The sequence below is a fragment of the Tursiops truncatus genome, chromosome 4, assembly GCF_011762595.2.
Source record: "Tursiops truncatus isolate mTurTru1 chromosome 4, mTurTru1.mat.Y, whole genome shotgun sequence".
In the NCBI taxonomy this organism is placed as follows: Eukaryota; Metazoa; Chordata; class Mammalia; order Artiodactyla; family Delphinidae; genus Tursiops; species Tursiops truncatus.
In genome coordinates, this window is record NC_047037.1 from 141,044,833 (window position 1) to 141,072,037 (window position 27,205).

At 52.1% G+C, this 27,205-nt stretch overlaps 1 protein-coding gene across 13 annotated transcripts in view; it reads left to right on the forward strand.

The window, feature by feature from the left end:
• PDE9A (phosphodiesterase 9A) overlaps window positions 1-27,205 on the forward strand; it is a 97,569-nt gene that overhangs the window by 12,025 nt on the left and 58,339 nt on the right. For all 13 annotated transcript variants that reach the window (XR_012331638.1, XR_012331632.1, XR_012331631.1 and 10 more), the window contains exons 2-3: window positions 23,401-23,471; window positions 24,764-24,841. Coding sequence is in view for 5 of the 13 variants with exons in the window: in XM_073804541.1 (XP_073660642.1) it covers window positions 23,401-23,471; window positions 24,764-24,841 (149 nt within the window). In the remaining 8 variants the exon portion in view is untranslated. The remainder of the gene's footprint in view (window positions 1-23,400; window positions 23,472-24,763; window positions 24,842-27,205) is intronic.

Here is a 27,205-nt window from a genome sequence, read left to right on the forward strand (position 1 = left end):
ACTTTCTCCAAATACAGCCCTCCCCCGAAAGCCTTGATCGTTCTCTGGAAGGGGCTGAAAGGCGCAGCTTCCCTAGAACCCTCGGATTCCCGGTTCATTCCCACTGGGAATGACAGTGGGACGTGGACACTTGCTTCGCAGGACAGCCGAGCTCTCTGGCCTGAGCTGGAGAGAGGGGCCCTTCCCGCCTCCTGGTCACGGGTCTCGCTTTCCCGCGGTTTCTTCTACATCTTGCCTTTTCGCCCTCCCCCGATCCCCGCCACACTCACTTTCTGCCTTGAAACAGGGCCAGAGGGACTGCATGTTGGGGGAAGGCTCCCCATGGGTGGTCGCCGAGGGGCTTCGGCGCCAGGTCCTCTCCTCCTGCCCCCTCTCAGCCGGGGCACCCAGGAGCCCTGATCCCAGGATGGGTCTCCCGGGACCACACCCGGAGTCCTGATGCAGCAGAGCCGCGCGGGCAGGGTAGCAGGACGAGGGCCCAGTGAGGGGAAGTGCAAGGCTCGTGGGCCACGAGCTGCCTCTTAACTGGGGTTAGATCTCAAGAAGTAAAGCAAATTTGAAGCAGACAGACGCCCTCGGCCACGTCCCAGCTTCAGGCAGCGCTCCGGGTCGAGCTCCGCCGCAGCGCATTTCTTGTTCTTCCGGCCCCTCGCTTTGTGCATTTTCAGTCCCCTGGGAGCCATTATTTCTAACAATGGAGCTTGGCCTCAGACACCAGAAGCGAGAAAAAGCAGAAACAGAGCAACCCTGAACGATGACAAGAGCCGTGAGAGGATCAGCTGTGACAGATGGGTCCAGGGTGGAGGCTGCCGCAGACTCGAGCGGGGAAATGGGCCCGAAATCCCGCTGAGGCTCAGGGCAGCCCAGAGCCTGAGCAAGTGGGGGTTACAGAGTCTGGGTGGCCGCGGCCTGCCGGCAAACGTGCGCACATCCAGGGCAGTCCCCACGACTGGACAGTTCCCGGGCTCTTTCCCTGCAGCCTCCCAGCCTCACCGTCCTCCAGGCCCACGGCAGCTCTTAGGGGCTGAATCACAGCCTTTGACCCGCTCCCAAGCTTCCAGCGTCTCCGCCCTCTAACCCGTGCTTCCCTGGCCCCGTCCTGCAGTTTGATCCCAATCCTACAGACACTCCGTGCCTCATGCAGCTTCAAGGACTCCCATCGCCTGCAATAAAAGATCCCAGCCTTCTCAGAATGGAGGCCAAGGGTTCGTTAGCTCCCTGGGACTGCTAACAAATCAGCCATGAGCAGCGTGACTGAAAACAGAAATGTATTCTCTCACTGTTCCGGAGGCCAAAAGTTCTAAATCAGTATGACGGGGGTCGGAATCGAGGTGTTGGCAGAGGCCCTGGGGGAGAATCCGTCCCTGCCTCTTCGGCCTTCTGCGGCTGCCAGCGTATCTTGGCTTGCGGCCTCATCCCTCGAGTCCTCAAGGCCAGCAACTAACAATCTCTCTCTGCCCCGGCTTCACGTCACTCTCTCCTCCCTGTGTTGTCGGCTCTCCCTCTGCCTCCCTTGTGATTCTGTGATTTCATCTAGGCCCACCTGAATAATCTGGGATGATCTCAGGAGCCTTAATCTAATCACACCTGCAGAGACTTTGCCCCATGAGATGATATTCACAGCTTCCCGGGGTTAGGGTGTGGGTATCTTTGGGGGGTGGGGCATTATTCAGGGCCAACGGCCACTTGGCTGTAAACACATTCTAGCCTCAGCTCACAGCACGTTTCCTCAGCCCCACAGGCTCTCCACACGTAGTCACTGTGCCCTAAGCCCAGCGGGATCGTCGGTCTAGAATTGTGGGTAGGGTGGAGCGAGGTGATCACACTTGCCCTTCACCTCCAGGCTGATTCACCCTGCTCCTTGTGGCCTCCCCATCCCTTGAGGTCGGCCCTCTTTCACAGATGTGTCCCATCCGCCTTTGTTTTCGTGTGTGTTGTGGACATCATCGCCTCCTCTGCCGCTGGGTACATAGTACAGGCAGGTCTTAGACATCTCTCTGCTCCCCCCACCAAATGTCGCTCTTCATTTTGATTGCATTAACTCGTGCTGCGCTAGGCAATGTGCCTCTCAAACCCTGTCACCTAACAGGCTGCCTCGACTGCCTCTTGTGTGTCGGACCCCGGAAGAGGTGCGTGAGGAAGAGATGAATCTCGGGAAGTGGTGGTTTGCTTCAGAACCTCAGGCTCAAATCACCCCACCACCCCCTCAGCTGCTTATCCAGCGGCCCCGGAATCAGCAGACTGGGCTTTGCTTCCAGCAGTGCCACGTGCTGGTTGTATGATCTTGGGCCTCAGTTTCCACATCTGTCAATGGGGCTAGTACCTGCCTGGCAGACATTTGGGTCATGCTCACCACGTCCCAGGTATCTTGGGACGTATTTTATAGAGGTTGTGCATCCTCCCCAGATGGCAGATGAGGAAAGTATGCACTGAAGGAGGTAAGGAATTTGCCCACCATCCCAGAGTCCTTGAGAAGCAAAGCTGGCCGTGGAACAGGAGGGCAGGCTGTGTGCAGTGAATGTGCCTCTCGGGGAGAAGGAAAAGCCAGCCATGGGGTGAGGTGGTCATTCCAGTATCTGGGGCTCAGGGCAGAAGCTGCCCAGGGGAGCCCCGCAGCGCCGTGAAGCTGGCCCTGTCCACTCTGAGGTTGAGATGTCTAAGACCAGAGATGTTGGGAGACTTGCCTGGGGCACATGGTGTATTAGAGGGGGAACAGAGTCAGGTCCTGGAAGCCCAGTTCAGAGGCTTTGCTTCGGCCGGTTCGTCACGCCCTTACAAGCTCTGCGAGAGCAGTGAAGTTGGTCTTTGGGGACCTCTCTCTGCATTTGTCCCAAACTCACCCTCCCACAATTCCAGGAGGCTTTGCGTGTGTGCTGCCCCCCGAGCGTGTCCATGATTCCCAACTTCGCCCACACCTGGTCTCCATCATCTAAGACGGTTTATCGCACTGAGCCACCGGCTCCTCTCCCTTCCCTCGGCCTGGCCTTCACCCGCTGCTGGACTCGCAGTCGCCCTTCCTTTTCATTCCCACTCACTGGTGTGAACCTGGATGAGTTCCTCTACTCTCTGAACCTTAACACCTGCGAAATAGGAATAACAGTGCCCACCTTTAAAGCTTCCTTTAAGGATCAAAGATAACGCGTGTTCTTCCACAAATAAACGGCAAGAAAAGGAGACCATGTCTCTCTCACACACACACACACACACACACACTCACACTCGTTTTCAAGTCAGGATCCACACAAGACTCACCTGGTGCATTTGTTTGCTGACCCTCTTGGTCTTTATCCATTTGTTGCATCCCTTACGTTCCTTTTGCCATTTTATTGGTCAAAGAAGACATATTACTTCTTGTCCTCAAAACATGCCCCAAGGATAGATATCTGACAGCCTGAGAAGTGATAAGGGAGATTGTTGTCAATTTTATTTCCATGTGATAATCGCACTGTGGCTATCTTAAACCATAAGAAAGAGATCTTATATTTTAGAGATCCACACTGAAATACATGCATGAAATAATACGATGTCGAAAATGAGCTTCACAGTGACCCCACTGGAGGGCGAAGTCGGGGGACAGGCAAAGCAGGATGGGTCTCGCGATGAGAGTCGTGGAAGCTGCGAGGTGGGGCGGGAGGCCCCGTTATGCCAGGCCTTCTGCTTCTGCACGTGTTGGAGCATCTCCATTATACAACAGTTCCTCTTTCAGAGAATGTGTGTAATGCGTCTGGCTCATAGTAATAAATGGTAGTTTTCGTTATTTTTATTTTTTAACACCTTTATTGGAGTATAATTGCTTTACACTGGTGTGCCAAGTTTCTGCTGTATAACAAAGTGAATCAGCTATACATATACGTATATCCCCATATCTCCTCCCTCTTGTGCCTCCCTCCCACCCTCCCTATCCCACCCCTCTAGGTGGTCACAGAGCACCGAGCTGATCTCCCTGTGCTGTGCGGCTGCTTCCCACTAGCTGTCTGTTTTACGTTTGGTAGTGTGTATATGTCTATGCCACTCTCTTACTTCGTCCCAGCTTACCCTTCCCCCTCCCCATGTCCTCAAGTCCGTTCTCTATGTCTGCGTCTTTATTCCTGTCCTGCCCCTAGGTTCTTCAGAACCACTTTTTTTTTTTTTTTTTTTTTAGATTCCATATATATGTGTTAGCATACGGTATTTGTCTTTCTCTTTCTGACTTACTTCACTCTGTATGACAGACTCTAGGTCCATCCACCTTACTACAAATAGCTCAATTTCGTTTCTTTCATGGCTGAGTAATATTCCATTGTATATATGTGCCACATCTTCTTTATCCATTCATCTGTCGATGGACACTTAGGTTGCTTCCATGTCCTGGCTATTGTAAATAGAGCTGCAATGAACATTGGGGTGCATGTGTCTTTTTGAATTATGGTTTTCTCAGGGTATATGTCCAGTAGTGGGATTGCTGGGTCATATGGTAGTTCTGTTTTTAGTTTTTTAAGGAACCTCCATACTGTTCTCCATAGTGGCTGTACCAATTCACATTCCCACAAGCAGTGCAAGTGTTCCCTTTTCTCCACACCCTCTCCAGCATTTATTGTTTGTAGAATTTTTGATGATGGCCATTCTGACTGGTGTGAGGTGATACCTCATTGTAGTTTTTTTTTTTTTTGCTGTACGCGGGCCTCTCACTGCTGTGGCCTCTCCCGTTGTGGAGTACAGGCTCCGCACGCGCAGGCTCAGCGGCCATGGCTCACAGGCCCAGCCGCTCCGCGGCATGTGGGATCCTCCCGGACCGGGGCACCAACCCGTGTCCCCTGCATCGGCAGGTGGATTCTCAACCACTGCGCCACCAGGGAAGCCCTCATTGTAGTTTTGATTTGCATTTCTCTAATGGTTAGTGACGTTGAGCCTCCTTTCATGTGTTTGTTGGCAGTCTGTATATCTTCTTTGGAGAAATGTCTGTTTAGGTCTTCTGCCCATTTTTAGTTTGGGTTTCTTTTTTTTGATATTGGCTGCATGAGCAGCTTGTATATTTTGGAGATTAATCCTTCGTCAGTTGCTTCATTTGCAAATATGTTCTCCCATTCTGAGGGTTGTCTTTTGGTCTTGTTTATGGTTTCCTTTGCTGTGCAAAAGCTTTGAAGTTTCATTAGGTCCCATTTGTTTGTTTTTATTTTTATTTCCATTTCTCTAGGAGGTGGGTCAAAAAGGATCTTGCTGTGATTTATGTCATAGAGCGTTCTCCCTGTGTTTTCCTCTAAGAGTTTGATAGTGTCTGGCCTTACATTTAAGTCTTTAATCCATTTTGAGATTATTTTTGTGTATGATGTAAGGGAGTGTTCTAATTTCATTCTTTTACATGTAGCTGTCCAGTTTTCCCAGCACAACTTATCGAAGAGGCTGTCTTTTCTCCATTGTGTATTCTTGCCTCCTTTATCAAAAATAAGGTGACCATATGTGCATGGGTTTATCCCTGGGCTTTCTATCCTGTTGCATTGATCGATATTTCTGTTTTTGTGCCAGTACCATGTGTGTACTAGCATGTCTTACAGTTTTCTGCATACAGGTCTTTTGTCTCCTTAGGTAGGTTTATTCCTAGGTATTTTATTCTTTTTGTTGCAGTGGTAAGTGGGAGTGTTGCCTTAATTTCTCTTTCAGATTTTTCATCATTAGTGTAGAGGAATGCCAGAGATTTCTGTGCATTAATTTTGGATCCTGCTACTCTACCAGATTCATTTATTAGCGCTAGTAGTTTTCTGGTGGCATCTTTAGGAGTCTCTATGTATAGTATCATGTCATCTGCAAACAGTGACAGCTTTACTTCTTTTCTGATTAGGATTCCTTTTATTTCTTTTTCTTCTCTGATTGCTGTGACTAAAACTTCCAAAACTATGTTGAATAATAGTGGTGAGAGTGGGCAATCTTGTCTTGTTCCTGATCTTAGTGGAAATGGTTTCAGTTATTTATTTATTTTTTTTTTTGTGGTACGCGGGCCTCTCACTGTTGTGGCCTCTCCCGTTGCAGAGCACAGGCTCCGGACGCGCAGGCTCAGCGGCCATGGCTCACGGGCCTAGCCGCTCTGCGGGATGTGAGATCCTCCCAGACCGGGGCACGAACCCGTGTCCCCTGCATCGGCAGGCAGACTCTCAACCACTGCGCCACCAGGGAAGCCCATGGTTTCAGTTTTTCACCCTTGAGAACGATGTTGGCTGTGGGTTTGTCATATATGGCTTTTATTATGTTAAGTAAGTTCCCTCTATGCCTACTTTCTGGAGGGTTTTTATAGTAAATGGGTGTTGAATTTTGTTGAAAGCTTTCTCTGCATCTATTGATATCATATGGTTTTTCTCCTTCAATTTGTTAATATGGTGTATCACATTGATAGATTTGCGTATATTGAAGAATCCTTGCATTCCTGGGATAAACCCCGCTTGTTCATGGTGTATGATCCTTTTAATGTGCTGTTGGATTCTGTTTGCTAGTATTTTGTGGAGGATTTTTGCATCTATGTTCATCAGTGATATTGGCCTGTAGTTTTCTTTCTTTGTGACATCGTTGTCTGCTTTTGGTATCAGGGTGATGGTGGCCTCGTAGAATGAGTTTGGGAGTGTTCCTCCCTCTGCTATATTTTGGAAGAGTTTGAGAAGGATAGGTGTTAGCTCTTCTCTAAATGTTTGACAGAATTTGCCTGTGAAGCCATCTGGTCCTGGGCTTTTGTTTGTTGGAAGATTTTTAATAGTGCTTGTGATTGGTCTGTTTATATTTTCTATTTTTTCCTGGTTCAGTCTCGGAAGGTTGTGCATTTCTAAGAATTTGTCCATTTCTTTCAGGTTGTCCGTTTTATTGGCATAGAGTTGCTTGTAGTAATCTCTCATGATCCTTTGTATTTCTACAGTGTCAGTTGTTACTTCTCCTTTTTCATTTCTAATTCTATTGATTTGAGTCTTCTCCCTTTTTTTCTTGATGAGTCTGGCTAATGGTTTATCAATTTTGTTTATCTTCTCAAAGAACCAGCTTTTAGTTTTATTGATCTTTGCTATTGTTTCCTTCATTTTTTTTTCATTTATTTCTGATCTGATCTTTATGATTTCTTTCCTTCTGCTAACTTTGGGGGGGTTTTGTTCTTCTTTCTCTAATTGCTTTAGCTGTAAGGTTAGGTTGTTTATTTCAGATGTTTCTTGTTTCTTGAGGTAGGATTGTATTGCTATAAACTTCCCTCATACAACTACTTTTCCTGCAACCCATAGGTTTTGGGTCGTCGTGTTTTCATTGTCATTTGTTTCTAGGTATTTTTTTAAATTTCCTCTTTGATTTCTTCAGTGATCTCTTGGTTATTTAGTAGTGTACTGTTTAGCCTCTATGTGTTTGTTTTTACAGATTTCTTCCTGTAATTGATATCTAGTCTCATAGCGTTGTGGTCAGAAAGGATACTTGATACAATTTCAATTTTCTTAAATTTACTGAGGCTTGATTCGTGGCCCAAGATATGATCTATCCTGGAGAATGTTCCATGAGCACTTGAGAAGAAAGTGTATTCTGTTGTTTTTGGATGGAGTGTCCTATAAATATCAATTAAGTCCATCTTGTTTAATGTATCATTTAAAGCTTGTGTTTCCTTATTTATTTTCATTTTGGATGATCTGTCCATGGGTGAAAGTGGGGTGTTAAAGTCCCCTACTATGATTGTGTTACTGTCGATTTCCCCTTTTATGGCTGTTAGCATTTGCCTTATGTATTGAGGTTCTCCTATGTTGGGTGCATAAATATTTACAATTGTTATATCTTCTTCTTGGATTGATCCCTTGATCATTATGTAGTGTCCTTCTTTGTCTCTTGTAATAGTCTTTATTTAAAGTCTATTTTGTCTGATATGAGAATTGCTACTCCAGCTTTCTTTTCATTTCCATTTGCATGGAATATCTTTTTCCATCTCCTCCCTTTCAGGCTGTATGTGTCCTAGGTCTACAGTGGGCCTCTTGTAGACAGCATATATATGGATCTTGTTTTTGCATGCATTCAGCCAGTCTGTGTCTTTTCGTGGGAGCATTTAATCCATTTACATTTAAGGTAGTTATCGATATGTATGTTCCTATTACCACTTTCTTAATTGTTTTGGGTTTGTTATTGTAGGTCTTTTCCTTCTCTTGTGTTTCCTGCCTAGAGAAGTTCCTTTAGCATTTGTTGTAAAACTGGTTTGGTGGTGCTAAATTCTCTTAGCTTTTGCTTGTCTCTAAAGGTTTTAATTTCTACATCGAATCTGAATGAGATCCTTGCTGGGTAGAGTAATCTTGGTTGTAGGTTTTTTTCCCTTTCATCACTTTAAATATGTCCTGCCACTCTCTTCTGGCTTGCAGAGTTTCTGCTGAAAGATCAGCTGTTAACCTTATGGGGATTCCTCTGTATGTTATTTGTTGTTTTTCCCTTGCTGCTTTTAATATTTTTTCTTTGTATTTAATTTTTGATAGTTTGATTAATATGTGTCTTGGTGTGTTTCTCCTTGGATTTATCCTGTATGGGACTCTCTGTGCTTCCTGGACTTGATTAACTATTTCCTTTCACATATTAGGGAAGTTTTCAACTATAATCTCTTCAAGTATTTTCTCAGTCCCTTTCTTTTTCTCTTCTTCTTCTGGGACCCCTATAATTCGATGTTGGTGTGTTTAACATTGTCCCAGAGGTCTCTAAGACTGTCCTCAATTCTTTTCATTCTTTTTTCTTTATTCTGTTCTGCAGTAGTTATTTCCACTATTTTATCTTCCAGGTCACTTATCCGTTCTTCTGCCTCAGTTATTCTGCTATTGATTCCTTCTGGAGAATTTTTAATTTCATTTGTTGTGTTGTTCATCATTGTTTGTTTGCTCTTTAGTTCTTCTAGGTCCTTGTTAAATATTTCTTGTATTTTCTCCATTCTATTTCCAAGATTTTGGATCATCTTTACTATCATTACTCTGAATTCTTTTTCAGGTAGACTGCCTATTTCCTCTTCATTTGTTAGGTCTGGTGGGTTTTTATCTTGCTCCTTCATCTGCTGGGTGTTTCTCTGTCTTCTCACTTTGCTTAACTTATTGTGTTTGGGGTCTCCCTTGGCAGGCTGCAGGTTTGTAGTTCCTGTTGTGTTTGGTGTCTGCCCCCAGTGGGTAAGGTTGGTTCAGTGGCTTGTGTAGGCTTCCAGGTGGAGGGGACTAGTGTCTGTGGATGAGGCTGGATCTTGTCTTTCTGGTGGGCAGAGCTGCAGCTGGTAGTGTGTTTTGGGGTGTCTGTGACCTTATTATGATTTTAGGCAGCCTCTCTGCTAATGGGTGGGGTGGTGTTCCTGTCTTGCTAGTTGTTTGGCATAGGACAGACAGAACCCTAGGACAGATGGTAAAAGTGAAGCTATACAGACAAAATCACACAAAGAAGAATACACATACACCAAAAAGGGAAAAAGGAAAAAAAAATATATATCATTGCTCCCAAAGTCACCGCCTCAGGTTGGGCTGATTCGTTGTCTATTCAGGTATTCCGCAGACGCAGGTACATCAAGTTGATTGTGGAGCTTTAATCCGCTGCTTCTGAGGCTGCTGGGAGAGATTTCCCTTCTCTTCTTTGTTCTCACAGCTCCTGGGGCTTAGCTTTGGATGTGGCCCCGCCTCTGCATGTAGGTCTCTGGAGGGCGTCTGTTCTTTGCTCAGACAGGACGGGGTTAAAGGAGCAGCTGATTCGGGGGCTCTGGCTCACTCAGGCCGGGGGGAGGGAGGGATGCGGGGCGGGCCTGCGGCGGCAGAGGCCAGCGTGACGTTGACCAGCGTGAGGCCTGCCGTGCGTTCTCTTGGAGGAGTTGACCCTGGATCCCGGGACCCTGGCAGTGGCGGGCTTCACAGGCTCCCCGGAAGGGGGGTGTGGATAGTGACCTGTGCTTGCACACAGGCTTCTTGGTGGCGGCAGCAGCAGCCTTAGCGTCTCATGCCCGTCTCTGGGGTCCGCGCTTTTAGCCGCGGCTCGCGCCCGTCTCTGCAGCTCCTTCAAGCAGCGCTCTGAATCCCTTCTCCTGGCGCACCAGGAAACAAAGAGGCAAGAAAAAGTCTCTTGCCTCTTCAGCAGGTCCAGACTTTTCCCGGGACTCCCTCCCGGCCAGCCGTGGCGCACTAACCCCCTGCAGGCTGTGTTCACGCCGCCACCCCCAGTCCTCTCCCTGCGCTCCGACCGAAGCCCGAGCCTCAGCTCCCAGCCCCGCCCGCCCCAGCGGGTGAGCAGACAAGCCTCTCAGCCTGGTGCGTGCCGGTCAGCCCCGATCCTCTGTGTGGGAATCTCCCCGCTTTGCCCTTCGCACCCCTGTTGCCGCGCTCTCCTCCGCGGCTCCGAAGCTTCCCCCTCCGCCACCCACAGCCTCCGCCCACAAAGGGGCTTCCTAGTGTGTGGAAACCTTTCCTCCTTCACGGCTCCCTCCCACTGGTGCAGGTCCCGTCCCTATCCTTTTGTCTCTGTTTTTTCTTTTGCCCTACCCAGGTACGTGGGGAGTTGCTTGCCTTTTGGGAGGTCTGAGGTCTTCTGCCAGCCTTCAGTAGGTGTTCTGTAGGAGTTGTTCCACGTGTAGATGTATTTCCGGTGTATCTGTGGGGAGGAAGGCGATCTCCGCGTCTTACTCTTCCGCCATCTTGAAGGTCTCTCTCGTTATTATAGTCTTTTCACACGACACGACCAGCAAAATATCTCTTAAATTGGAAAGAGACATAAGGCCTAATTCAAATTTTATCTTAGCAGACAGAGAAGCCATGATTGCCTGCCTGGTGGGTAACGGTGATCCATTCTGAATGTGACATTATTGTTACATGTTCTGGAAACAAGGGGCAGGACAGAATGAACAATATGTTCGCATTTATATATATAATTTATAATTAGAGAAGAATTGCAGATGAATTGCCGGTATACATGGATGGATGGATGGATGGGGAGATAGCCTACAATCTTTCCTTTGGTGAAAATGTATTTCTTGATAGTAAAAAACAATAAAATGTGGGGTTTGGGTCTTGGTCTCTTTCTAGCTTGTTTGTTTTATATATTAAACACTTGTACTTCTCAGGTGCTGAAAAAGCAATAGAGATTCAGCTGTTAACTCCCCCAAAGATAGTGGAGTTGGAGAATCCCCACTGAGTTGGCGTTTGGCTGCCCTGCCAGCTCTGGTGAATTCTAACTCGTGGACCTGGAGCACGAGAACTGGGGGCCAGACTGAAGTACTCTTTGAGGGTAGACAAAGCCCTATACAAGCTTAACAGTTTATAAAAGCTATTTAAAAATGAATCATGGGGCTTCCCTGGTGGCACAGTGGTTGAGAGTCCGCCTGCCGATGCAGGGGACGCCGGTTCGTGCCCCGGTCCGGGAGGATCCCACGTGCCGCGGAGCAGCTGGGCCCGTGAGCCATGGCCGCTGAGCCTGCGCGTCTGGAGCCTGTGCTCCGCAGCGGGAGAGGCCACAACAGTGAGAGGCCCGCGTACAGCAAAAAAAATTAAAAAATAAAAAAATTTTTAAATGAATCATGGTCTGATAGACAAAGGAAAAAGAATTTGGATTTATTTTCTTCCAAGTGTGGGATCCAAATCAATATTCACTCCAAGTGTGCAATCAGAAACCAGTCATCTGAGAGCAAGGCGAACAGAGAACGCGTCCAGTGCTGTAGGAGCGTGACAGTGGCAAAGAGGCCAGGAGACTACCTCTGCTTCCCAGGTGGACCACCATTAAAAGCCTGATTCCAGGCACTGCACGCAGCTCTGGGCTTGGAGCTAGGCAGGTCGAGTTTGTATCCAGGACCACGGGGACCCAGCCAGGCCAGGTTCTCTCTCTGTGACTCAGAGTCCTCCTCTGTGAAGCGGAGGATACCCCCAGCTTATGAGGTCCTTCCAAGGACCCAGGGTCATAGGGTGTAAGCTGCGTGGCTCAGGTTCTGGCCCAAGCGCGAGTTCAACCTCACTAGGTGGTGGTGGTGGTGATGGTGATTGTAGAGGTGATGGTGGTGGTGACAGTGGAGGTGACAGTGGTGATGGTGATGGTGGAGGTGATGGTGGTGGTGACAGTGGTGGTGGTGCTGGTGCTGGTAATCATGGTGGTGACACTAGAGGCGATGGTGGAGGTGGCGGTGGAATTGGCATCCTTAGTGGTATAACCTAAAACCAGCAGATGCAAAATTCATCCTCAGCCTGTTCACACAGGAGGACACTTGGGCTCCGGTGTCCCGTGAGCAGATGGACAGGCCCTGTGCTCACAGATGGAATACAGAGGAACTGAACAGGGTCCTGCCCGCAAGGACCTCACCTTCCAAAGACTGTCCTCCGTGTTTACCAGAAGAAAACTGACACTCACCACAGTGAGGTCGAATCGATCATTTAACCTGTCAAAGTCTTTTGAATCCTATGTGGTGACCCTGTTGACTAATACACACTCGTATTGACACGGTCCTGGTCTTCACTGCATTTTGGGTGTGGTCGGGTGTGGTTGGTAACACAGGGAGGTCAGTTAGCACATCAGGGCCTGCTTTGTGGTGGCCTCCCCAAGTTAAGGTATCCCCATGTCCCGACATATGAACCACCCAGAGATGCCAACGTGCTGAGGTTAAGGCTGTGTGTCCTCAGCGCCTCTTGCTTGCGAAATGGCCTTGGAGGGGTCAAGGAGGAGCCTCTCTGTCTCTAGGGAAGACATCCATAAGTTTCAAGGGGCCCTCCCTGTAATCACAACTGCCACTTAACTGAGCACTTACTGTGTACCAGGCCCTCTGTATGTCGTGATGAAACCTTCTCTGGGGTATGATAACCCTCACTCTGCAGATGAAGAATCAGAGTCTCAAAAAGGTGAAGAAACTTGCCCTGGGTCAAGCTGATAGGAAGAGGGACTGGAAGTGAACTCACTTCCCTGACCCCTCCCTTCCCACCCCTCTGCCCTGCACGTGCCTGGAGCAGTGTGCGACTCTGGCACCAGCCGAGGGCAATCCTGGGATGTGAGACAGCAGGAAACGCGTGGGCTCCAGCCAACCCAGCGCCCACCCGGTCAGACGTAGCCCGCTAAGGGCAGTCACTCACTGACTGTCCTCGCTCCAGACACCCTTCTGCCCGGATGGCCAAAGAATTAGTGCAGTGATCGCATAACTTGAGCAACTGAACTGTTTTCTTTCTCAAAAAATTTTACCTACAGTCCTACTACATAAAGCTTGGATAAACAGTTAAGTACCATGTATTAGTGTCCATTTATTCTGTAAGTTCAGACCTACGGCACCCACCGGAGAATTACTGGGGACAGAGCAGGTCCCCGTGTGAGCACCGCGTTTGGAATTAGGGTTCGGAATGGCAGCCGCAGGCTTGCGTTGGCCTGAGCATCAGTTACCCTCAGCTCGTTTTACTGGCCCCCAGAACGCTGCCTGAGGAGGGCCCTGACCTGCACGATCCTGAGGCCGTGGAGAGGCTCGAACTGCAACTCGCCGGCCAGGAGGCATGTACAAGACACTCGGGTCTCAGGACAGCAGTCAGGGGCAGCCTCGTGGGTACCGCCCCCAAAGATGACGTGTCCCTCCTCAGATGCATTGATATTTATGTTATTACAGCTGAGTACTTGCTTTATAATTAGTGTCTAAAGGAGCTTACGTAAGGAAAGCTGAGACCAGTGCCGGCAGAGCTCCACCACCTGCCCCTGCCCCTGCTCCAGGGCAGTGGGGGTCAATCAGACCCCCCCTTCCCATGTCTGGGGCGTGGCTCCCGCGCCCAGGCCGGTCTCACCCCACTTGTTGGTCTGGACCCCTTGGGGTTTCTGCCCAGGCTCACTGCAGCCCCCTAGGAGGACCGCACACGCATCCTCATCACTGAAAACCTCACTTGGGTGAGTCTGGAAGATGCATGATGTGAGGCACGTCAGGCTGGGTTCTGAAGCCGTAGAAATCCTTTAACGGGAAGTTCCGGCGCATGGGCCGCGAGTCTCGGGTGGGTGGGGCGGCGGGATGGGGGAGGAGCATGGGGGAGGAGGCTTCTCTGTGGCCCCTTCTGTCTGCACGGCCTCGGGTCCCCTGGGGGCCACGGCCAATCCCTCCAGCCCCGAGTCAGCTGTGTCCCTGCAGCTGGCACAGACCCGTGGGACCTGCTTTCTTGTCTGTCCCGGGAGGCACCCAGCTTGCCCTTCGCTTCCCATCCAAGGGTCCCTGCCTCTCTGTCGCCTTCGGCTCCGCACCAGCTCCCTCTACTCCTAGCCAAATGCTATTGAAATTCTGATTTTTGTCCTCTGGTTAACTTGTCATTTAATTTTGTCATCCGCTTGGCTTAAAGCCAAAGAGTATTCGTTCCAAGTAAAAATGGTAAAGACCTTTTTTTCCTAAGACTCTTATGCAAATGCAGCGCAGCCCGCTGTTAGGAAGAGAGAGTCACAAGCCAGTTCTGTGATCGGTTATTAACCTCAGCTTCTAGATCTAGGTAACTTCTCTCGTGGTTATAAAAGCCCTGTGTATTCATCGTAGAATATTTGAAAACTACAGAGCAGCATAAAAAAGAAAAGAAAAGAACCCATTATTCCAAGAGTGCGAACATTTCGGGACCTCTCCTGCTGGTGTTTTCTTTTCAGAGAGACAGAGGAAGAGAGAATCGCTTTCTTTTACATATTTTTTTCTTTTGATCATTGTCACTCAGCATTACATTAGCGGTATTCAAAAACATGATTTTAATGCTATATAATGTTCCATCGTTGAGACTTACTAAGATGTAATCATTTCATTGCTTTGAGATATTCACCTTAATTCCATTTCTCTGCAATAACTAACACACAAGGAACAACCCCACTAGCTCTTTGCTTGCAGAGGGGCCATGCAGGGCAGTGGTTTGGTCCTAAGCCTGGGAGGCGACTAGAACACTGCCTGGCACTTAATAAATGCTCTCTTTATTAAGTTTGCTGTTATTTTCTTTTTTTTTTAGTTAATTTATTTATTTATTTTTGGCTGTGTTGGGTCTTCGTTTCTGTGCGAGGGCTTTCTCTAGTTGCGGCAAGCGGGGGCCGCTCTTCATCGCGGTGCGTGGGCCTCTCACTGTCGCGGCCTCTCTTGTTGCGGAGCACAGGCTCCAGACGCGCAGGCTCAGTAGTTGCGGCTCACTGGGCCAGTTGCTCCGCAGCATGTGAGATCTTCCCAGACCAGGGCTCGAACCCGTGTCCCCTGCATTGGCGGGCAGATTCTCAACCACTGCGCCACCAGGGAAGCCCTGCTGTTATTTTCTTAAGAGCACTTCCTGGAAATGGGATTCCAGGTCAAAGGGCACACATATGGCCACATGTTTCCCAGCAGGGCTGTCTGGACACACATTCCTGGAAGGGCATCCCTCTCCCCACTCCCAGCCAGAGTTGGTGACTTCACTTTATTCAGATAAGCTCTTGGGGACAATGGGAGATTAGCGTGCAGTCATGAGCAATACTGCCAAATGATCTGTGTACGCTTCACCCCGTTTCCCCCAGTGTGACATCTTGCAAAATCACGGTACAGGGTCACTGCCAGGATGTAACCGTGAGACAGTCCCCCGCCTTATGCAGACTTTCCCTGTTTTGTTGTGCTCATCTGAGTGTGTGTGTTGAGTTCTGTACAATTCAATCACATATGTAGGGTCTCTTATCCACCACCACAGTCACAGTAGAGGACAGTCCCAGCCCTTTTGTGACCACGCCTACCTCCATCCTCCACCCGGAGCCCCACCCTCCTACCCCCCACCTCCATCCCTAACACTGTTCTCCATCTCTATAATCTTGTCGTTTCAGGAATGTCATGTAAGTGGAATCACACAGTATGTAACACTGTTCTCCATCTCTATAATTTTGTCATGTCAGGAATGTCGTATAAGTGGAATCATACAGCATGTAACCTCTTGGGGTTGGCTTTTATTCATGCAGCATAAATCCCTTGGAACCCATCTCAGTTGTGTAGATCAGTAATTCATGCACAGTGTGGACGGACCAGAGTTCGGTTAACATTCACCTGTTAAAGGGCATCTGGGTTGCTTCCAGATTTGGGCTCTCCATCACTTTTTCGTTCTTGCCAATGTGGTGGTTTGCCTTCCATTTCTTGGAGGCCAACGTGGCTATTTTTAGAAGTCAGTACCCTAGTTTGGTTGGGTGGAGATTTCTGATGCCATGTAACGCGTAGAATTCATCATCAGCAAGTAAATACAAGTATGATGAAGTGTCAGTGCTGAGGTTTAAGATGCTGGGGGGCTGAGATCAATAGCCGACGTGGATGGAGCGAGGAGGGACCAGAGTGAACGTCGCTGGGAGAGGCGTCGAGTTCTCATTAACAGAGGAGGGAACCGGAGCCGGGTGCCGCGTGGAGGAACAGAGCTCGCCACGTGCCCTCAGGAAGGACAGCTTGCTGGGAAAGGAGAAGTGTCTTTCTTCCCTGCCTGCTTCAGGACCTCGGCATCCTGGTGTCTACGCACCCCAGCTCTCATCTTCAGCTGTAGCCGTTTACAATCACTTCGGGGAAAAACTGCAGAAGAATTACAATGAGGAAAATTTTACTCGAGATTCATTACTCCAAGTTCAAAGACGCTCCGTGAAAATTGTTGCTAACGCAGTCGAATAAAAAATTTCCCATGCGGTGCGAGCGTAACAGCAAGACGAACGTAATTGCATGTTTTGCAGCAGCCAACCCCAAAAGCACAACTACCTGACATGGATATAGCTTTGAATGATTTTGGAAGGGAACTAATACCATCCTGGTTTATGAGCTTCGTGAGCTGTCTCCCTGGTGAAAAAGATTGTAGCCGGCCCGGCAGAGAAAATTCCCGGGGACACACTGCAGTCTCAGGAGGCCTCTGACCGTCCCCCTCCCTGCCTGGTCCCTGGTCCCCTTCCAACATCCACAAACTGAACTTTTCTTTTGTGATAGTGGTGGGTTTTGTCTTTCTCAACCCAAACCTGAATTGCCGTTTGGTTACCTTATTCGTCCAGGACTGGAAGCATTTCGCAATATGGAGCCACAGATGTCTGAGTGAGAAACCCACAGCTTCCAGTGGTCACTGACTCCATGCCAGTCCAAACCAAAATTTGACAAACCCAGCAAGAAATGTTCTCAGCAGCTGCAAGGAACTGCCTCGGATAGAAATAGGAAACCAAACTCAGGTTTCCGTCTCCGAGCGCAGGCACAAAGCGTGCTCATCCCAGCCCCCGAGGGTGCTTAGACGTGCGGGGTCTGGGGACGGGGGCGCGGTGCTGTCTCTCTGCTTTCAGGTTATCTCTGCTCTGTTATCACTGCCCCTCCTGGGCGGGCTCCCCGTTACTCAGCAGAGGAAATTGTGTGCTCAGCGGCCACTGCCGACCACGGTTGCGCTGAATGACCAGCGTAAATGGGGCAGGGACAGTGACAAGTCGCTTTCACCTGTGGAGCCCAAATGAAAGGATGCTCTACTCGAAATCTTTCTCGTGCCTGAGCACCGCCCCCAGGGTGGCCCTCCCCCACCTCCACCCTCTTCCAGCAGCCAGGTTTATCCTATGCCTGGACCACAGATGCCCGGCACCGGCGGCCAGCCCCCCACGACTCCTCCCCCATCCACCACCTTAAAGCGGGGAGGCAGGAAGGCAGAGGACAGCAGGTGATGGACATCAACACCAGCATGTTTTGAAATTTCTTTTAAGAAGCTTCACCTGCGTGAATTCATACATGGTTTTTAAGTCGTGTGCGTCAGGGGTCATAATCCTCAAATGCATGCTGCAAAACTCAGAGCTAATATCTGGCAAAGATGGAATACAGCATCTTTGCGCCACCTGGGCACCCACCCGGGCCAGCAGCCCCAGGCTCTGGGCCCACGGATAGAGCGGGACTCGGCCTCCAGGTCTGAAAACCCACCAGCATGGCAGCCACGACCATCGTGGGGCAGACATGGAAGCAAGTGCTGGTCAGCCGCGTGCCACAGTTGTGGACACATGGACGGGGGCTAGGAGTGGAGCCAGGAGCAAGGGGGACGGAGCCTGAGCTGGTGAAACCGTGTGTGTCACGGTCCGGGCAGCCTCCCCGTGGTGGAGTCCGCTGCTGAACTGACGGACTGGTCGCCAGAGGTATCTGGCTGAACCAGCCCCTCCAAACTGGAGAATGGGACACATCGGGCTGAATTCTGCACCTTTTAGGTTCACGAAAACACGGCAGGTGAGTCAGAGCACAGCCTGAAGGGAGAGGCAGACTGGAAGGAACCTGGAAGCTTCCAGGGCCGAAGGTGGGGAAGCCGGATGCAGGGCCCTCACAGGAGGTGGACGACCCTCCCGGGAAAGGTCCAGCAGGGGCGGGGCTGCCCCCATCCGTGGATGAACATCTCAGGGCTTCTGCGGGTCTCGCTGAAGCCTGGGGCCCCAGTCCCGCCCCCGTCGCTGCTGGATTGCCTGTGTCCTGTCTCCCGTCCAGGGTACAGCCCATCGGGATTGGTTTCCAATCCAGAACATCTCAGCCGCTCCCCGCACGCTGTCCTCGTGCTGAAACACGAAGCTGCGTTTCCCAGTGGAAGGTCCTGGAATCTCTCCTGAGGAACGTGGAAACCCCTTCATGCTGGGTTGGTTTGCAGAAGACCAGAGAGTGCCTTCCAGGAGCCCCGGCTGGGCGATGATCAAATCTCCGTCCTCCTGGCCTCATAACGGGAAACTCGCTGATCGATTATCTGAGCTGCCTGGCGGCCCGGAGACCATCCATCTTCCTGCTTTTTGACACGCAAACAGCAGCATGTGGCTGGAACACGGGAACTCAGGGGCTACTTCCTGCATTCTCCCCTCCATGAGCCTCTGAATGGGGGGTCCAGGGGGAGAGAGGAAAACACAATAGAATCCCGTCCCGGGAAGAGGCCTCTGGACTCAGAATGGACAAGTCACCCCCAGGCCTTTAGAAAGTGCTGTCCTGTCTCTTTAACCCCTGGACGCGAGTTGGCCGTGCTCTGACCATCTGCTCCACGGTTACCAGCCCTGGGTTCTAAGCATGTTGATGGAGGTGCCTTTGATAACAAGAAACAGAACCGTGCGTACATGGCAACTCAAGCCACTGGGCTCTCCTGCCCTCTGCCCCTCCCCTCTGCCCACTGTGATCCGGCCTCCCTCCCCGCCTTCTCCGGGGGCTGCGCCTCCTTAGTGATCTCGTGGGTGGCCTGGTGTGGTCAGCAGGTCAGACTCCCCGTGACCCTGTGACTCACCCCAATTGCCACCAGCTCCGGATCGCTTAGTGAAGTTCTCACGAGGAAAGGAGATTGTGTGCTGACCCGACAGTTGTAGGTCAGGCTGCGGGCAGGGGCAGGGTCCCCAGGTGCCAGGGCTGCCCAGCCAGGGCTCTAGGGAGGCGCCCTGTGCTTTGAGGGCTGTGGCTGGGCCACGGCAGTCCCCTGGGTCTCGCTCCCAAGTCCCCACCTGTAAGGACAGGCCTGCAGGATGTCTTCAGAAAGGTCCCCACCCAGCAACCCGCCTGGGAGAGCACAGCCCTGACCAGAGCCCTGGGCCCGTTTCCCGGGCTGCCCAGCTGGGCTGGGCCAAGGCCAGTCCCAACCACGCACTGACCAGAAAACCCGGTCAACCCGTGTGTGCCCCGGGACGCTCACCTCTCTTCCTCGTCTGCACTGACTGTCGGTCGCTCCCCACAAAGCCCCAGCACTGTCCTGCTGAGAGCTCGTGGCCTGGCGCTCCCGCCCCGGGCTCCATCCCCACCTACCGAGAAACAGTGGAAACGGAGGAGCTGGGTTACATGTCCTTTCTTCTCGCTCTGGAAATCCTGCAGTCGTACATTTGAGGTCCTACTGAAATAAAACTGGGTGCCAGACAAAGGAGGGCCACAGGTCACTTTGGGTGCGTTTGGCAACTTGAAGAGCCCTGGAGACTTCCATCCACACTCAGGATTTCAGAGCCACTGGGGACCTGGAGTTTCACAGGCAGCAGAGCTGGTACGCAGCTGAATTTTGTGTCAGAGCGGCAGCGTCCTGAGGGCTCAGCGTCCTGAGGGTTCCCTCACGTGTTGCCCATCTCAGCCCTGAGAGGCAGGTGCAGCTGGCGTGATGGACCTCGTTCGCAGAAAGGCAAACTGAGGCTACGGGGTGGTGGCGGTCTTGCCCACGACGGCGGAGGGGTGGGCAGGGCACTGGGAGGGAACCAGTGGATAGAAGAATAACCGACGGGAGCGCAGGACCCCCTGCTCTTGCCAGGACACCATCGCTGGGTGGGCGGGGGGTGAATACAGATATGACACGCCGTGCAGAGCCTGCGAGTCAGCTGTTTGGGTCACGTGTGTGCTGGACAGAGGGAGGCCTGGGCTGTGATCCTGACCCCCTGACCCCTCGCTGGCTGGGCCCCGGGGAGCTTCGTCCAGCTCTGTGCTGCTTCCTCTGGGGACCCCTCAGAACACAGCTTGGCGGGCGGCTGGTTTCCATGAGTATTTGTTACCCAGCTCTGCAGGCAGCAGGAAGGTTCCAGGTGCCGAAGTTCCCTCTGACGTTCACAGGTCCCAGCTGACTGTGAGGGAGGCCCAGTACCCAGCAGAGGAGAGGCCTCTGGGCTCCCCTTGTTTTCTCTCGTCCTGTTTTAACATCGCAGTGCTGCCAACCAAGCCACATGAAAGGGTGTGGGGTGACCTGCCGCGCTTCACTGATGAGCCGCAGCCGGGGCAACCTAAGGCCCTCATTTCTCTGTTCATCACGCTGCCTCCGCTTTTCACGTTTAAATTTCATTTCACCGGCGCTGTTTCCCCCGCTGTTTATTTCTGGATAGAGGCTAAAGGATTTGCAGAACGATTCAGCCTGGGAACAGAAAGCCTCGTACCCTCCTGACCAGGCTGCCTGGTGACGGGGGCGGGGGAGGGCTTCTTCCCAGGCCGACCAAGCCTTTGTGCTACAGGGGCTGGTTTCCCACACCAGGAACAACCCACCTAGGCCGGGAGCTCCTCCTGACACCCGGCCAAGAACTGGGCTGTCCAAGGACTTCCGACGTCAGGGTTCACGTGATGTTCACCCCAGCCTCTCACCTGCGTTGGCCCCGCTCAAGGCTCGTTAACTAACTAACTAAATAAGGCAAAAGCCTGACTCTCGCACAGATGTCAAAGGGCCACACGTCAAACTAACTTGTTAGCTGAACAAGGGAAATGGCAAAATGTTACAACCAGTTCGGAAGTGCGGTCAAAGAACGCTGCATTTCTCTACGGTAGAGGAATGTTGAAATAGATTTACAGATGGACACAGCGTGGTTCCCCACTGTAATGGAAGACACCCGATGCAATCTTTTCTGCTTACTTCTGATTTCCTTCCATCCCCCGCCACCCCCCCCCCAGTCAAAAATAATCTCAAAGACTCTTCCGGACCCAGAAGAAGGCTGGCCTCCCTCACGAGGTTGGGCGGGATCAGTTACAAAGGGGCAGCGAGAGTGTCAGGGAGCCCTGTGGGCCCTTCTGGGTTTGTTGTGCTGCTTCATAACCGGACTTTTTAAAGCTTTTATTATTTGCTATCCCGAGCCTAGGAAGCTATCACGAAAGACTCGCTCCTCCAGATTGCATCTGCAGTGCTTATAAAGTTGGGCAGACTCCCCTCTTGTCGAGGCCCCCAGGATATTCCAAGCTCCCGGTCTTTCTTCCCACCTCCCTCCCTGGGGAGGGCCTTGTCGGCGCTAACTTGCTGGGGTCACGCTCAGCTCATGACCAGCATCCGGCCTGCCAGCCCCCTCACCCTGTGCCGGGATCTCCGGGCAAATCGAATGTTCACAGACGGAGCCGTCTTGTCCTCTGCCTCGGCCCACCCTCGCCTTTGACTGGGGTCTGGGATAAACCCACGCAGTCAGCCCACACCAGGTGGACACGACCTTCACAAAGGCTTGAGTGGGAAAGTCAGAAATGGCCCCGTGTCAGTGCGCGAACGGCCAGGACTCCGCACCTCACCCGTCTTGGGCACGGCTGCAAAGGCCGAGGCGTGAGCTAAGGCCTGTGCTGGGGGCGCTGGGACGCGCTGTCGTGAAAATGCGGGGGGCCGAAGGCGCAAGACTCCTCTGGCGGTGGGGTCGGGGGGCCGTGTGGAGAAGCTGGCCCCGAGTCCCGAGGGCTGGGAGGAGGGAGAGCGGAGGACGGTCTCTGGGAAGGGGGGACCCAGAGCAGAGGGCGAGGGAGGGGCACCCGTGGGCGGGAGCTTGGCAAGAGCACAGCCTCGAGGGACGCACCCCAGAACCTCAGGTGCCCAGCGAGGAGGTGGACCTTCTCCGGTGGGCGTGCGGGGCAGCAGAGGCGTCTGCACGGAAAAGTGGTACAACCAGGTTTGAGTTCTAGAAACCGAGGGTGGGTGCTGGGCTGAGACCCAGCAGAGCCAGTGCAGGGGCTGCTGCAGGGGTCCAGGCGGGACCAGCCCTGAGCCAGGCCGGTGGCCGCCGGGTGGACAGTGCCGAACAAAGGCCCTGTCACCAAGGGTGCGAATACCACCTCGGGGGGCAAGCTGGCAGCCCGGACAGTGGTGCTGGCTGACTCTCAGCGTAGGCAGGCCAGTGGCACAGAGGAGGCCGTGGTAGTCAGGGACCAGCTACGTTTGCGGGGAAAAACATCTGCTTACTCTGTTTTACTGTTTCCCGTAAAAAAAGATGCAAACTGATCTGGCTAAAAAAAATAGCGGTCTGCGCACTGAAAAATACCTGCTCTCCTCAGCTTGGCTCGCCCCACGCCCGCGGACTCCTGGTGAGCAGGAGGGGCCTTAAGCAATTAGCCAGGGAGAATGTTGACAGAAAACCTGTTACAGGAGCCTTGGCGTGGACTGTCCTATGCGCGCGGTCCAGCCTTGGAGAGCAGCCCCCCTCTCTGTACGTGAAGCCCCCTCTCCCAGGGAGGGGTTCCAGAGCCCAGATTCACAATCGGGGCCCCTCGGACAAAAGATGCTGATGTGACTGGTGTGTTTCTCTCCTGTCCAGCAGGGACTGGACACCCAGGTCATGTGTAAAATTGCCTCCGGTGAAATTTGTTCACTATGCAGACCGACGGTTCCAATCGGACCCTTTCTCAGGGTGATTCCCTCTTGGATTTGGTCCTGCACCTCAGCCCCCAAATCCTAAAAGGCAATCTTTTGTTTTTAAGCTAATGATCTTAAATTTCTTTTGCATAATGGCCCCGGAGGCCGTTGGAGACCCCCTGCGATGTGATATCATTAAGCTGAGGTTGTTGATGGTGCGGGGCACGAGGCAGCATGTCACCGCAGGTGTCCTTACATGGGTGATAGCGTTGTTTTTCACAACTCTTTTCAGCGAACAGAAGAGTGAAGTTTTTCTCAACCTGTATAAATCGACTCAGTGAAGAGACGTGCCTGGAACATTCCAGTGCCCACAGTTATTTTGTTTTTTCTTTGTAAAATTAACCTGCAGGTCGGGACCAGAGAGAAAGCTCTGGAATCTGACGTCACCACGGAAACCAGCTGCCCTGCTCCCGCCTGACCCTCATGGCCTTCTGCTTCTGTTTTGCAGGTGGTCTTCAGCAAGTATTGCAACTCCAGCGACATTATGGACCTGTTCTGCATCGCCACCGGCCTGCCTCGGTGAGTGACCCGGAATTGCCCCCGCCAGAGGGACGCCTTTAAATTCACCTGGAGGGACAGGTACCTGGGAGGGCGAGTGGCCGAGTCTAGGGGACAAGAGGTGTGGTAGGGCCCGTGGGGTCACCTTGCACCTTGCACTTGGGACCTTTCGAATCAGTGGATCAATCTCTGGAGGTTTTTACAACCACCGCTGTGCTACGCAGAAGGAACCTTTGGAGGAATTAGGCAGAAACTACTGTCTTAAGAGTTTCTTTTTTTCTTTCATTTATTCCTTTGCATTGGGAGAAAGGGTAAAGGACGGTGGTAGTGTTTAGACTTTGGTCCCCCAGCCCCAAATGACCCAGCAAGGGGGAGAGAGGGGCTCATCACAGATCAAGGTTTAGGAAAAGACTGATGTCAGAAATAAGTTGAAAAGACCAGAAATCTACCTTATAGAACCATAAGGACTCCAGAAGAATTCTTTTCCCCAAATCAACAGTTTGTTCCAGCCAGTGGGTTTTCTGTCCTAACTTCCCAACTATAGAAAGTGATGAGGGGCAGCTTGGCCTGCAGTTAACTAAAGCTGTAACCCAGGTCAAGGAGGGTGAGAGAGGAGGACAGCAGGAGCCGTTCAGAGTCAGGTGAGAAAAAGGAGAGTCAAGGATGAGACTACACACCCGAAGTTACAGCAAGTAGCGGTTTGTAGGGGCAAGAAATAGCCCACAGTTTGGGGCGTCTTTTATTAAGCAATGTGCTAAGAAATAAATAAATGTTGTTCTTTAGAACAACCTGGGTTTTAGGTGTCACCCCCATTGCACAGATTTTGATACACGGCTGAAGACCAGAGAGTTAAGTCATGTGGTTAAGGCAACACCTCGCGTGAAAGACCCCACAGATGAGAAGTTGGAGGAAGATTCATTTATCCACTTAAAACTGTTTGGTAGGAGAGCTTTTTGCCCATTTAGATAGACTCCCACAGGAAATAAAGTAGAAAGGCAAACCCTGAATTCATCACTGGTTGATACAAATGTTCATTTCTACTTTGACACCATTTAATCTCCCAACTCAACAAATTACACTTTCTCCAATTCCCATTTTAAATTACTTACACGTCTACCGAGCATTTAGAAGTACACACACAGCCCGTAACTTTGTTTACAAGCTGAGGGCCAGCGTCCTGAGGCCGACTCCTCATGGCCCCTTGGGCAGGACAGACCTGCTACCCGGGCTCCTACCTCATGGGAGGCCCAGATTCAAGTGTGCACCCGGGGGACAACAGTGGGGTGAAGACACTGGCTTCTCCTGTCTTCCAGGAACACGACCATCTCCCTCCTGACCACAGATGACGCCATGGTCTCCATCGACCCCACCATGCCTGCCAATTCGGAACGGTAAGCGGCTAGTGGGCTACGTCAGCTCCTTCTCGTGGTGTGTCTGACAGCTCTCTGCATGCACGGCAGGGTCTCCATGGTTGTTGTATAGATTTACTGCTGCAGGAAAATCTGAATTTAAACCAAAGATGGGAGGGTCTGGGAAGGAGGCCGCTGGTTCCTTTGCAGAACTTGTCACTTTCCAAGAAAGTAGCAGGTCTAAGCGTGACTTTTCCGAGGCTCCACGAGAGCCCTCTGGGGGACATTTACAGATGGGGAAACTGAGGCACTGAGTGGCAGTAGCAGAGCTGCGCCCAGTCCATCCGGGCAGGAGATTCCCTGACCAGACTCCCTGGGCAGCGCTGGGCGTCGGCCCCCTGGGGCAAGTCCCGGTGTTGTCAAGCACTGTCCACCGGCTACTCTGCCCAAGACGGCGGAGGTTGGGGGGTGGGAAGCCTGGGGGCCAGAGGAGTGAAACCAGGAGAGACCTAGAGAGGAAAAGGCTTGGGCAGTAAACACACCTGTGAACATCTATAAAACAGCCCGGCTGCATGTGGCCGGAGAGGGACTCCAAGCAGAGCCTTTCCCGTCCACGCCCGCCCCTCTGCCCAGCGGCTGGCGAGGTCCCCGGTGGTCCACACTTTGTATTTGCAGTAGGGCCAGGCAGAATCCAGCCCACGTGCCCTGCGAGGCCGGAAGCAGGAGCGTGATTGGGAACGGGGTGCCCCTCGGGACCCCTGTTACGCCTGCCCTCACTGCATCCCCCTGCGAGGGACACGTGTCAATCCAGCCATCAGGGTGTGCCCCCCTGACTGAACCAGGCCAGCTGCTCCAGCCGCAGGAGAGAGCATGCCCAGGCAGACCCTCGAAGTTCCCGGCCACTGGAGGGCCCTGGCCCCCTGATGGCAGCGTGGGAATATTTGGGCTCCCATGATGGGGTCCCTGGGACCTCCGCTGTAGGGGCCCAAAAGGTTCCCCCGACCAAAGGTGTGTGCACACCTGAGCGCCCAGGGATGGGCACCAGCCCTTCTTCCTCTGTCCCCCGAAGCCACCTGTCAGCCATCCACGCCGGCCTGGGTGCAGGATGCCTGGCCCCAGGCAAGGGCTCAAGACCTCGCAAAGGCTGCCAGGCTTTGGTGCAGAAAGCCCGGCAAGTAACAAACCCTTGGCGCGTACAAAGTCCTAGAACATTTGAACAGGCTCCGATGTCCTCCGAGCTCCGTGGTGAGCGGCCAGCACTGTCCTTCCCCGAGCATCTGGGCGCTTCCGCCCGGTCTCCCCTCCCCCTCCACTGCATCCATCAGTCTCCTGAATTTTTAATTTCGTCATCAGGAGCTTCTGCCCCCATGCATTCTGGCTTTGATTACGCTCTGATTGTCAGCTCCGGGCTACCTGGAAGGAGCGATGCTAATTGAATCCCCAGAGGCTCCGGGAAGACTGTTGTAAATTGTGGCATAAGGTCCAGCCTGACCCAGATCTGTATTCATGAGGAAAGTCACGAGTGACCTGTCACCCCTGACGTCCACAAGATACGATGTCATCAGGGGGAAGTGCCCTGTCTGTGCAAGCCGGTGTCTGATAGGGCAAAACTGCATTTTTCCCGAATTAATTGAAAGCAGTTTGTAGTTTGTCGACTTGTTCTGTCACCTCATCATATCTCCTTAGGCTCTTTATTCTGTGCCAGCCCTTCTCGACGGGGGGCAGTTTCGTTCCCCAGGAGACCCTTGGCGAAGTCTGGAGCATTTTGGCTGCCACGCCAGGGGATGGGGTCTGTGGCATCCAGCGGGCGGAGACCAGGGCTGCAGCTCTACGTCCCGCAGTGCCCAGGACTGGTTCCACCCCAGACTCACCTGCCCAAATGTCAGTGGTGGCGAGGCTGAGAACTGGTGTATGCGGTCCCCACTGCTTTCTCGTCGCAGAGCTGCCCGGTGTCCCCCAGGCCACCAGCCTCACGCACACCCCGGGGGGCTGGCTGAAGCAGAGCCCCCTCCCTCCCTCTCCTCACCCCCTCGGGGCCCCAGAACTGGCATTTCTGCAGGTTCCCAGGTGGTGATGCTGTTGGCTGGGACCTCCTTAATCACTATTCCCAGCACTGGGCATCCCCTCCCCTGTCTCTGTCTGCTCCCTGCACGTGAGATCATGGACTTCTCCTTTTTACCAGCTGCCTCCATCATCTTCCCCCCGTCTGTGTCTGCTTCCCACTCTCTGCCCCTGAAAGGCAGCAGATCCCCAAGATTCCCTTCCCATCTGCTCACCTCCCCCTCCCAGGTCACGCGTGAGCCCCAGTGAGGCCTCCAATCTGTTCCGTTTGCTTCTAATTCTCCAGTCCCACGGTTCCAGCTGCCGTCGGGGGTCCCGCCCCCTCTAAACATGCGTGGTATAACC